Source organism: Enoplosus armatus, chromosome 3 (assembly GCF_043641665.1).
Source record: "Enoplosus armatus isolate fEnoArm2 chromosome 3, fEnoArm2.hap1, whole genome shotgun sequence".
In the NCBI taxonomy this organism is placed as follows: domain Eukaryota; kingdom Metazoa; phylum Chordata; class Actinopteri; order Centrarchiformes; family Enoplosidae; genus Enoplosus; species Enoplosus armatus.
In genome coordinates, this window is record NC_092182.1 from 27,135,312 (window position 1) to 27,148,517 (window position 13,206).

Here is a 13,206-nt window from a genome sequence, read left to right on the forward strand (position 1 = left end):
ACATTTTTAAAGGTGCAAAAAGAAGGGGACCTCAGGATAATAAGACCTGATCCAAAAACACCCTAACGAGGACGAAACACCAACGCCAGCTGTCATTTAATAGCATTAGTTTCTTTAACGTGGACTCTGATTTTCCTGAAGTATTTTCTCCTGTGTCGATTGTGACGTACCACATGACCCGAGCTGATGCCGACACCTGTGGCAGTTCACTTGGACCCGGTCTGACTCGCTCATCCAGCAGTGGCTCTTAAAAATACATCAGCATTTTTCAGAAAGATCATTGTTTCTATTAGCAGTTTCATTTCATGGTAACAACGACAGCAGCAAGGAGTGCCTGACTCACCGAGTCAACGGTCCTCACTACTTATCAAACGTGTGTGGGTGTGTGTTTGTCCCCCTGCAGACAGGCTGCTGTATTTAACCCTGTGTTTTGACTGCAGGAAAGGAGCTCTAAGCAGCCGCTCTGTGACAGACTGAATGAGTGACTAACACTCATTGACGGATGGAGAGAGTGTGGAAGAGTCAAGTGAGGCAGACAGGGGGAATATATATATATATAAACCTTCAGATTATCTGTATATAAACGTCATTATCACCATCTGTTACATCTGTGGTATTGGGCATAATTTACTAACGTAGTGTTTTAATGTTTAGTCTGATTAGATTAGATTAAATAGATGTTGACAAAGTCTTCTTTTGGGGACATAATTTGCAGTTGAAAAAAGGTAATAAATCCCAATATCATGGTATCGTGACGTGAAGTATCATGAGAATATTGTATCGTGGGGCCTTGACATTTGGTGAAACCGGCAGTCTGGGTCTGAGCAACAAGTCACAGTTTGAGTAAAACTCCTATGTTAGCCTGCACTGCTTTCATAGTTTAACTGTGACAATAAAGACATTCAGCGACAACCGACTGCTTTATTAATAATCTGACTCTGCAAAGTAACTAAAGCTGTCAAAATGAATATAGTGGAGTGAAAAGTATTATTCAATTATTCCCCTCCACAATGTAGAGAAGTATAAAGTAAAATGGAAATACTACAGTACAAAGTACCTCAAACATCCCACCACTGGTTATTAATAAATTACAGGTGTGATGAACAGTAATGATCCAGGCTTTCAGCCCCGCAGACCCCCACTGACTCACGGGGATCTGTTGTTAGATTAGATACTGAAGTTGAATCAGCTGCTCAAGAACATGTGAGCTTCATTTCAAAAATATAGTTTGTCTTCACTTCCTTTTCTTATGTTAGTGTTTCCAGCAGGAGCCACTCTGTAGTCGTGGTCATTCTGTAATTTTTTACTATTTTAGTTAGAGCCCCCACAGTGACTGCATGTCATTTGTAAACCAGATTATTATGCGAGAAGTTTTACAGAATCATGTAAACGGCTTAATTGCTTTGATGAGTTTTGGATGGAGCTGCGTTGTTGTGTGTAAACAGCCAAACTAAGGTGGCCTGGGTCCAGACCTTCAAACCCGCCCACTGACTGCTCCTGGTCTGGTTGTCATGACATCAAACGGGCTCCTCGGTTGAAAAAGCGATTAACCAACAAGCGCGGGGGGGGGGGGGGGCCAAGCTGTTGTCAAGCTGTGCTCCGCTTTGAAGGCATGTCTTCTCAATATGAATATAATATGTACCTCACTCTGCTCCACTCTTTAAACCAGTATGTTGGCATGGATCAGTGTCGACTTAAAAAGACGTTAGATTCAGGCAGATACGGTGGCCTCTAGTGATTGGTTAGAGAAACTCGAAACCCCCTCCCCCTCGGAAATCAGTTAGAGAGGAGGCGATGCCAGATGAAGACGGAAGTGGAGTCTAACAAGTTGATATTTCTGTCTGATATCAGGCAAAACCTGAACAGCTGAACACCGACTGAATCACTGTGACGGGGAGGGATGAGCGGCAGAGAGACACGGTGTCCAAAGGCTGCTTTATGAACAAAAGGTCACTGCTTTGACCTCGCAACAGTAACATGTCCATCAAATGTCATTCGTCCTTGAGCGTGACACTGAACTGGTAACTGTCCGCTTCACTGCCGGTGTGTCGTCAGCTGCTCGACGGTGCAGCTCGCTCACAGACAGGAGCTAAATGTGCCACTGAACGTGTCCACACGTGACGCACAGCAGGTTAGAAGTGACTATAACTAGTGAATATCTGGTGTACACCTGCTGCTACGGAAGATTTAAAATGTCTAAATAAAATAAAATATTATAATAATATATGTATTTACAGTGGCTTCATTAAACACATGTTAAATGACAAGTATTCAGCTTTTTTTCTTTAATGAACTGAATTTTCCATTAAAATCAAATCACATGTGACGTCTGTCCAGCAGAGAGCAGCATAAAGTTTTCGTGAGGAGGTGAAACGAAGCTCTTTCTTTCTTCAGATGGAAACACATTGTTCCTGCCAAAATGCAAAACACTGAATTGTCCAATCACAGCTTGGGGGCAGGACCGTGGGCGGAGCTTATCATTGCTTACAGGGGCGTACAGAAGGGTACAAACACACAGTTAGAGGGATGTTCTTGGCACAGCTAAGCTAATTCATGCTAACAGATGTCCTGTAGACTTAAAGGTGGCTGTAAAGACTGTTGGCTGTTGTGAAAACAGAACTGAGTGACGGTGCAGGAGGGGCGGGTGCATATCCAAATAATGGATTTGTATTCGGTTACATCTCCAGTACTTACGTCGTTTGGAATGAGGAGCTCCTGAGATGTGGTTTGGGAATTGGTATCCATCCCTCCTGAGAGAGAGAGAGGGAGAGAGAGAGAGAGAGAGGGAGGGAGAGAGAGAGAGAGAGATTTTATATTTTTTTTTATTGTCCTCCAACATAGAACAACACACCAGCCAAGCACACACACACAGAACATAAAGCAGCATGATCTTTCTCTTCTGGTCTGGTCACAGCGAGCTAAACCAACAGTGCCTCTAATAGAGAGTGTGTGTGTGTGTGTGTGTGTGTACCACGACTGATGAGTTTTATACCTGCAACATAATGGAATAATCGGCCATCCATATCCCCACATGATAATTTGCTCTTCTTTCTCTCTGCCGTGCATGCGTGGTTTGCATTTGTTTGAAAAATGACACGTCAGAGCGTCCGTGTCTCAGGAACAGACCGACCGACGCGAGCTTCATTTCACAGGGTCCACGCTGCGTGTACAAAAACCATGTGGAAGTACTCCCATACTTAAGGAAAAGTATTAACACCAGAGTGTTGAAATACTCTGTTACTTTAAGTAAAAGCACTATTACTAAGTATTAGCAAGTATGGCCCATTTCAGAATAATATATATTATTGCATTATAATTATTGATGCATTCATGTGTTCATCACTTTAATGTTGCAGCTGATTTTAATGACTTTATATACTGCTGGGAAACTTGTGAATGTCCTCCCAGGGGTCAAAAAAGTCTTATCCTAACCTTTAATAATACATCATCATTTATTAGTGGATTACATTTTATATTATTAATCTGAATCTGCAAAGTAGCTTAAGTTATCAGACAAATGTAGTGTAGTAAAAATACAATATACAATATTTGCCTGTGAATTGTTGTGAAGTAGAAGTATAAAGTAAGAGAAAATAGAAACACTCAAGTAAAAGTACCTCCAATGTATACTTGTGTACTTGAGCTACAGAGACCTCGGAGGAAGTAACATGAGGAGTTCTCAGATCAGTTAGGAGCCACAGAAAGTGCATGACTTAGTATTAATATTTAATGAGCAACATGTAAATCTAGACGAGGAATTAAGAACTTTTTTCTTTAATTCTGAAACTTCTGAAATGCGGCTGCATGTATGAGACGTCGCGCTGTTGCACATGCAGTCGTTGGGTTTAATGATCGTCTGCATTGTTCCACCTCTGAGTTTCACCTTTCAGTCAAGTAGCCGAGTCACTTCTGCGCAGCTGCATGAAGCTAACATGCCAACAGTCAGCATGTTAATGATGCTAACACACAGGGATTATAATGAATAATAGCGTAATAATAATAATAACTAACCTAAGATTATACAACGTGTATTATCTTTAACGTTTGACGTGGCTGATGGGAGCAGAAGGACGGTGCATTCAGAGCATGTCTGATAGGATGAATAGATTTTTACAATCATCCTGTTTTCTGATGCAGTGAATGATGAAACTGGAGGTAATGACATTCTGCTGTCTGAAATGGAAACCACGTTTTTGAATAAAACTTCTTCTTCTTCTTCTTTTTGGTTGAAACAGTCACACAGGACAAAAAAAATACTAAAGAGATGTGACAACAAAGTGACTTCAAAGTCACACACACACACACACACACACACACACACACACACACACACACACACACACACACTATGAGCTGTGGTGGAAAGTAAGTAAGTACAGTTTTGAGGTACTTGTACTTTACTTGGGTATTTCCACTTTCTGCTACTTTATACTTCTACTCCACTACATTTATTTGACAACATGAATTACTAGTTACTTTGCAGATTTAGATTATTAATACAATGATATATAAGACGTTATGATTATGATTATATTAATATTATTATAGGCGAAGCTACCCATTAATATATTAAGTAATCAACATTAGCTGCATCATTAAAGTGACATTAATGGATCACTAATTATAACCCATCTGTAATCAATATATATGATTCTAAAATGGGCCACTCTGCATAATGAGTACTTTTACTTTTTGATACTTTTGTACTTTTACTTAAGTAAGAGTTTGAATGGAGGACTTTTACTTGTCACAGAGTACTTTTACTTTAGTAAAGGAGTACTGAGAAATATATATTTCACTCTCCTGCTCAGTTAGTGTCAGTGTCCAGTGAGTTCTAAAATCCTCTCTCCTGATTGGCCGCTGGCAGCTGTGTCAGTCACACGGCAGCAGAGGAGGCTGTGCCGGCGTCTGGTTCAAAAGTACTTTAACAGACTTCACTGACAGACGCGAGTCGATCGCCTCCTCGACTCCCATCACAGCTGTTTCCATCCTGTCGTGCTGTTGCTGCGCGACCGACGATGCAGTTCAAAGAAGGAAGTGCGGCACTGCTGAATGCATGTAGGGGAAACACTGGTGTGTGTGTGTGTGTGTGTGTGTGTGCATACCAGGTAGAACTTGTGTAGCTGATTGGCTCATGGGGGCAAGGCCTTGTTGCTGCATCGACAACTGGTGGAGCTTGGCTAGCTGAGGGAATGAAAACAGCATCATTAAGTCACAGAAAAGATCATGGCGATGGTGAAATAGTCCCTCAGTCATTTCTGGTTACCTCTGAATGTGGAATGCCGTAGTGACTCTGGACTGCGTACGTCTGAAACAGAACAGACAACAAAGTGTCACTGAAGTCGAAGTCTATGTGATGTCTGTGTCAGCATGTCCACTGGGGAAGTTATTATATAATATTATCCCCGTGTTTCGGCTGATTGGTGGAGGCTGTGCCGGCAGCGTGTCTACACAGGGCTGCAAAAAGAAACGACAAACCCCAAATATTTCATCTATAATATAATTTATAGGCACTAAAAACATGCAAGAATTGAGCACCAAGCAAAGATAAGGCAGACATACAACATTTATCTAACATAAAGTATCAAGCCTATGAAAACTACATGTGATTTAAAGTGGCGTTAGTGTTAATAACACATCTTCTTCATCACAGTAATGTGCTGTTTGCCAGGTTGATGTATATTTTCCACTTATTTATTTAGTTGTTTTGTTGTCATGTCCTGCAGCCTCGCCTGCACCTGCATCACACATCGTTTTATTCTTCTAGATTTTTAATAAAGATACAGGAATGTGATCGCTCATAAAGAAATCTCTCCAACTGTCTTCGGGACGCAGTTTGATGAAAAATGACGACGTTCTCCAAGATCTTTGGAGCTCATAACACAAAGTCCATATAAGAACAAAGTATCTGAGGAAGCCTGTAAGTAAAAGGTTTATTCCTGCACGAGCTACGAGTCCATTTACGTATCTCATCTTTACACTGAGGATGTAAGGAAGTATCATCAGGAGTGATGCTTCCCAATGCTCTGCCTTGCACAGAGACACTGGAAGAGTTACTAAAAAGACTACAGTAACACGACTTTCCCTCGATCGTCCGTCAGACTGAATCTCCTGTGACTTCTCGCTGTTTCTCCTCGTTAGAGCGTCCGTGTTTATCTCTCCAAGATCATGATTTAAAGTTTTTAGAGGCCTTCCCAAATCCCAAACTGTGTGTGTGTGTGTGTGTGTGTGTGTGTGTGTGTGTGTGTGTGTGTGTGGGGAGGGGGACAGAGTTGGTGTGTATGCATGTAAAAGACTTTGTGCATTAGAGAGATATTTGGTGCATGTGTGTGTGTCTCCCTGAGGTTCACCACACCTTATATAACAGATTTCAGACTTGTTATCCTTGACGCGGGCTGCACTGCTGCTGCCGCTGAACTTTTGACTCCTGCTGCTAACTCAGGGATTTGGAGAAAAGTCAAGTCAAGCCAAGCCAATTTGATTTATACAGCAACTTATACTATATTGTATTATTTTGTGATACTTATATATCACAAAAAGGCTGTTTGCTGAAAAGATCCCACCAGAAACAAAAGGTGCTACAAGAGTAATCGACCTGGCTGTGCTGCGTCTCGATCTGCCGGTAAATATTTATACACGCTGACAAACCTGAAAGTCTACCCTGCATGCCTGAATCCAAAAAATGCCATATACTCATAAATATTCATTGGGGGCTTAATGCGGCACACATCAGAGATGCAGCAGGCAGGAGCAGCTCAGAGCAGAGCAGGAAATCAGGTCTTACTGGACACATATTCTCAGAGTGATGCATTTCTGGTCCTTCTTTTATAAACGTTTATAAACTGTGTTAACTTAGGAAATGACTCCTATCTGTGCTGATATTTAGTAGAGTTCCAGAGGAGTCCTGGCCTGTTCGGAGCTGCCAGGAGATGGCGCTCTGTGAGAGGAGAGATGTTTTGGGAAAAGCTAAGAAACCAAAACAGTCATTTTTGTGACTGACTGTGCGAGATGCTGAGGAGAACACATCGAACAGCTCCTCATACATGAAGAAACAATGTGTACAACAAGTTGCTCTGTGAGAGGTGGATGCCACCTGCTTAACTAAGTTATTTATCATGTGCAGTGCTGCTCAACACAAGCGAGATACGGCACTAATAGTGTGTGTGTGTGTGTGTGTTTTGATTTGACTCTGTGCTGTGTAGTATTCATGTTCATATCTAACATTGAACTTGAGCTACACACACAGTGTTCACACACTTGCCTCATCATATCTAAACTACTTGACCCACTAACTAACCTTCTCTCTTACTATATACAATACTATATACTTACTTACTACTTGTTTACTTGCTCACTAATAAACGCTTTCAGATGTTCTTAATGTCTGCCGGCGTTTAAACGTGTCCAGCTGATGTTATCGTTAATAAATCCTCACAGCTGTAATCTTGAAATAAAGATTAATGTTAAATCCCAGAAATGTCTCTGTGAGAGCTGCAGATGAATCTGTCAACAGAAAGCAAATGAGTGATTTTACCCGAAAGCACACGCATCTCATCGCTCTCTCCCCCCCCTCTCCACATGACTGTTTCCTAAATAATGAATAAAACGCATTAATCGCCTCACACAGCCACTTAACTCCCACTAACCCTCCTTCCCTCCCTTCTTCTGTCCCTCTCCCCTCCATGTCTCCCTTGTTTCCTTCACTTCCTTTTCCTCTCCTCCTCCCTTCATCTCCCCGTCTTCTTCTTTCCTTTTACTTTGTCTGCTTCTGCCCTCCCCTCTTTATAGAGGGCTTTCAGGTGGCACAATGAAGCCTGTGGCGGCCATATTGGAGGTACCCACTGGGAAACACTGGGTGAGAGAAGCTGATGGTTTTCGAGCCTCAACAGAGAGAAAACAGATGAATTTTTGTGCCATTTTTAACCAGAAAGGAACATCTCGCTGTTTGATGAAAAGATCAAACTTTGGCTTGGCAGCACGTCCTCACGTCTCCACACAAGACGTGCAGGAGTGACTAGCATTACGTAAAGCTTTACACACTAGCTAGCGTGAAGATGCAAAACACAGTGTACATGTTCTAAGCTAGTGTCCTCGTCCTATTTGACTCCATTTGAAGTCCACGTAGCGGGGGGGAGGACGGCTGGTGGGCACTCTCTGTTGACAGTAATGGCCTTGTTACTGAATGTGCTTTCTCTCACTGGTTACACTCGCATGGTTTTACAACTAAGAACAACTATAACAAGTTTGCAACTAAAACAACTTTATGAAATAATTCACTGACATGTTCACATCTGCACCACATGCCAGATATTTCTCCTGAACCAGCTGCTTGAGCCACGTGTCCGCCCATAGAGAGCAGCAGATGTGGCTGGAAGACAGATCTGACACAACTGGAGAGCTTCTTCTGTCACTTCCTTCCTCCCTCTCTCCTCCCATCCGTCCCGTGGAGCCTCCATTAGCTAGTGTTACTGCTGTTTTAACTGACACTCCCAAGGCCCCGACAAACACACACACACACACACACACACACACACACTCACACACACACACACACTCAAACACCACTTGGCTAAAGTTGGCTCTCGAGCTGTCAGCGTGATGGAGTAAAGTGCTCCTCTGTTCCCGTTTGTACACGTCCGTCTTTTTCTGTCCTGTAACTCGTACTCCCATCCATCAGCCTGTCTGCAAGTCCCTCTGTCAATCCGTCTGCTTCGTCCAGTCACGTGTCCCTTCACACATACAGTTCATCTGCATTCAAGCCAGTCAGGTACTTGGTTTTAACCTTTGTGTGCGTGGCTGTGTGAGTCTGAATCTGACTCCAGGTCAGTCGGTTTGTTATGTTCCCCAGTTTCAGGCTTTGCCACTTAATAAGTGAGTCAGTAACTTTACCTTCTAGTTACAGTAAATTCAGCCAGTGAGGCGGACAAGACACAAAGATAAATCAATGTCATAGTGACATCGAGACGCTCAACTAGAGGGACACCAACATCAGGGATTTTGATTGTTGTAATACAATCATGAAGCTTAAAATGCAGGTTTATTAAGTAGGTTTTCACCTGTTCGCCTCGGTGTTGTGTCAAACTACGAGGTCAAAAAGTACTGTAAAAGTCAAGATTCATAAATGTAATGTAGACATTTACAATTAAAATATCAATATTCTACAATGAAGAGGACGAAATGAGCAACAGTATAAAGAAAAAAAGATGACGTGCAATGTGTGAAAACAACAGCTGGAGCTTTGTGAAGAAGAGAGATTTCAAATAAACCTCAGATTAAACGTAAACATATATCGTGTTATATAATAGATCAAATCTTGGCTTTTGGATTTTGATTATCACTTTCTTTCTTTTTTGTTAATCTTTTAATTCATGTAGACATCATCTATTTTTACTTTCTCATCTTTCATCTCTTTATACTTTATCTTCAATCCTGTGTGAATTAGTTTAGCCTGTATTTTAGCAATGAGCTGTCTTAAACTTTGAATTGCGCCGTCTTCTATTAAAGTTGCTGCACTACGTCTATTAAAGATGATATGACGTGTTGCCTCCATCACTTGCATCCTGGATCCACACGCTGTGATTTAATAACACTTGGGAAGCTGTCTGCCAGAGAAACATGCAGTCAGTGAGTATCCTGATCCTGCAGTCAGTTTGTCCTTTTGCCACGGCAGTCTTCCTCCTCCTCCTCTTCTTCTTCACTCTTATCACAAAGTGTTTTTCAGTTCAGCCTTGCCGCGACGGGGCTAATATTAGCTAGCAGTGACAAACCATCATACCGTCATTTTCAGAGACGCAGATAGAAGACAGTCAAAACAAAGTGTGATTGTGGAGAGCAAAGACATTTTGTATGAGGCCATGAAATGCTGCACACCCTCAGATGATCACTCTGAGAGGCTGCACATGAGAAGTATTTCAACGTACAAGGGAACTGGCCCGGGGGCCCGACGCTCCACTGACATGAAATAAACGTGGAAGCCATGATTGTGGGTTCAGTGGCTGGTTGAAGGACACTTAGCTAATGACGGCTGTTGGAAACTGACCTCGGACCGCTCGGTTACGGATGGTCTAATCTGAACACCCTGCCTCGCCCTTCACATGAAAGCTATTTGAGCAGCAGAGTATTCTGTTCACTGGGAAACATTTCAGTAAATTCATCTCCACAATTTAGTTTCAAGTGCTGAGAAAGTGACGGGTTTCATTTACAAAAGTAAATGTTCATTTTGAGAATTACAGATGAAAATACAGAAAATATAGATGATGATACTTTATGAATTCTCAAATGTTTTTCATAAAGAAGTCAAAAGAACATTTGACAAGCAGGTAATTATTTTTGTCATCGTCACAGTTTTCAAAGTCTGGTATGTTATTTTTATATGAACCTCTTACAACAATATTTAGAAATGTGTTTCTCCAGAGGGAAAAAAAAAAAAGTAGATTTACTATAAATGAACCTGAGCTGACCCTCACTGTGATGAGGAAAAGAGTAAATACACCCGCAAATTGTGCCCTCCCTCTCAGCATATTCAAAAACATGCATCAAAGGACCGGGTGGTGGTGGTGGTGGGGGGGGGCAACATCTGTTAGAGACCTCGCGGGGGGGGGGGGGGCACTGATCACCGAACACAGAAGCACGGATAGTGACGTCCCTGCTGTGCTGATAGTCGGAGCCGAGCAGCCGTGAGCAGGAAGTCCAGCGGAGCTTTGACCGTCCTAACACATTCATCAGCCGGTGTTGCTGCTTCACTTGGTGCCACAACTGAGACCAAAGTTTGGGGGGGGGGGGCAACGAACAAAATATTCCTGGGAGTCTCGGCCAGCTCGGCAGAAAAAGAGTGTTTTGTAGACGTGTGTATTGTTGGAAATATCACTGTTAAGATTGAACATCATCTTTGTGTTTATGCGTTCAGCTCCTCTTTAGTTCCTCTGTATTACAAAGCAGCCACACAGCCCTGCAGCGTGTTGTCAGAGTAACACAAGCTTTAGAATAATAACACTGAGCTACGACAATCACTAATTCATTCTCTGACTGAGACTTAGAGCTAACACAGGAAGTGATAGCGCCCCACTTGCTGTACTTCACAGGAATTGTTGTGCGCAGACACTTTGAGCGCAGCGTGTTGGATGGTGGCTCAGATGTGAGCGCGCAAAATGTAAAGAAATGAATCTGCTGCATTGTTTGGTTTTCAGGCTGCTTTCAGATCACATGAAAAAACGGTTATAATCCTTAACAGACGTGTTCCTGGTGGGCTGAGGTATCGAGTGTGAGACGTTTAACAGAAAACTAATGCCACTGTCTTCACTTCTTCTCTCCATCCTTTTCTGTCTCTCTCCTCTGCTTCTGTTTTTTCTGTCTGGACACTCCATGTGTCACCTTTTTCTATTTCTTTCTGTCTCTGTGTTTTCATACTTTGTTCCAGGGCCGTCATGTTTACTCAACCTTGGTTACCACGTCCCTGAATTTTTTAGTTTTTCACATGAAAAGGAAGAATCATTTTTATTGAGCTTCTCTGTGCAGAGGTGTCTATCTGGGATCCTTGACCCCTCTGACCGGCTGTTTTTATGATGCCATTTCTGGCTGCAGCGGTGTGATTGGATTCAGCTCCTCTGGCTCCGACGAGGAAGGTGGTTGTTTAGCTGCACAGCTCAGGGCACCACATGAAGAGATTTCTCCCAAAATGAAGTAAAGATCAACTGATTTATCATTGAAATGAAATGTGTATAAGCACTGAAGGATGGCTCTTTATGTGTGTCTTATATCTTTTAAAGCCTGAGATGAGCCTGACTTGTTGGCAGATGAAAAAAGCCAGAGATGAAGTGACCTTTGACCCCCCCCCCCCCCCCCCCCCCGGCGGCCATACTCACTTGCTGCAGGTCCACTCCTCCCTGTGCCACTGAGAACAGGGGGTGAGAGCCAAAGTCTGACGCCTCGAACACCTTCAGCCGGCAAAGAGACACAAGCAAAGAGACTACAGTTAGAGCTCATAGTAAGTTCTGGTCTGGTTCATGTTCACAGTGGTCTCACATAGGCAGACCCTCTCCACACTCTGGAGACAGGTCTGGCTCAACCCGTCCTCAAATTGCTCTGGCTTGTTTGTTTTTCTTTAAACCAATCACAGTCGTCTTGGGCGGCGCTGAGCCCAGGATGCAGCGACGGTGCCGTTGCAAAATAGTGTCTGGCTGGAACATTTGCACGTGGGGAGGCGAGCCCCGGCATTAAATAGTAAATAGTAAACAACGTATGTAGACTATGTGATTTTACAACTTTTACTGTTAAAAAAGACGACTGGACCATCGGCGTCCTGGAGGTGAAGCCGACCTCTACTAGTAAAGAGCTGCGTGACCTCCTGTCAGTCACCTCTGATCTCCCCACGCGGGTCCAGGTAGTGCTGATGATGCAGGATGACATCACCAAAACTGTCCAATCAGGGTCATTAACGTCACCTTCCTCCTCCCTTCATTTGGTTGATTCTGCTCAGATTTGTCATTGACATTTTACATTTTCAAGTCAAGTCTATTTTATTTATACAGCCCAAAATCACAGATTTGCCTCAAAGAGCTTTAGAGGAAGGTTTTGTGTTTATAGGTCAAACTTGATGAAAATCATCCAAAACACGCTTTCCAATGATATTCTGTTCACTTCTCTCGGCAGTATTTTAGTGACGGGATGAACTCGCTGCTCTTCAGTATTACCAGGCAATAAAAATCAAAGCCAATCATCCCAAAAAGATAAGGAAGATGTTTATTAGCAGATGAGAAGATGAGCTAACACAACTGAAGTGAGTGGATCGTTTATTGATCCCTGAGGGGAAACTATCACACAGCAGCTCACACACACAGGATCTGACAAAGGTGGGGGGGGGGGGGGGGGGGGGGGCACAGGTGCAGCACTGAGTCAGTCTGAAATACTTCTGGGGCACGGTGGCCATCTTGGGATCAGGAACGAGTAATGGGTTTCTTTAGTTGACCGATCCAATCAGCTGTCATATTTTGTCATGAATAGAACAAAAACCAACACACACACACACACACACACACACACACACACACACACACACACACACACACACAGTCAGAGACTCTGTGACGCACCACAAAGTTAAAAGTGACCTTGTTTTATTGAATCCTCTTTAGTATAATATTGATTTTTACTTTTTCAGTTCTGAGGTTGCTGAAATAGGAGCTAAGCCGAAGCTGCATTTGAACGTGT

The 13,206-nt window shown here is 42.8% G+C and overlaps 1 protein-coding gene across 1 annotated transcript in view; it reads right to left on the bottom strand.

Moving 5' to 3' along the window:
- The window catches only part of pcbp4 (poly(rC) binding protein 4), a 49,968-nt gene that overhangs the window by 10,906 nt on the left and 25,856 nt on the right, over nt 1–13,206 (bottom strand). Inside the window, exons 8-11 of the mRNA XM_070902129.1 lie at nt 11,862–11,933; nt 5,267–5,308; nt 5,106–5,184; nt 2,695–2,750 (exon numbers count right to left, since the gene is read on the bottom strand). Coding sequence (XP_070758230.1) covers nt 2,695–2,750; nt 5,106–5,184; nt 5,267–5,308; nt 11,862–11,933 — 249 coding nt within the window. The remainder of the gene's footprint in view (nt 1–2,694; nt 2,751–5,105; nt 5,185–5,266; nt 5,309–11,861; nt 11,934–13,206) is intronic.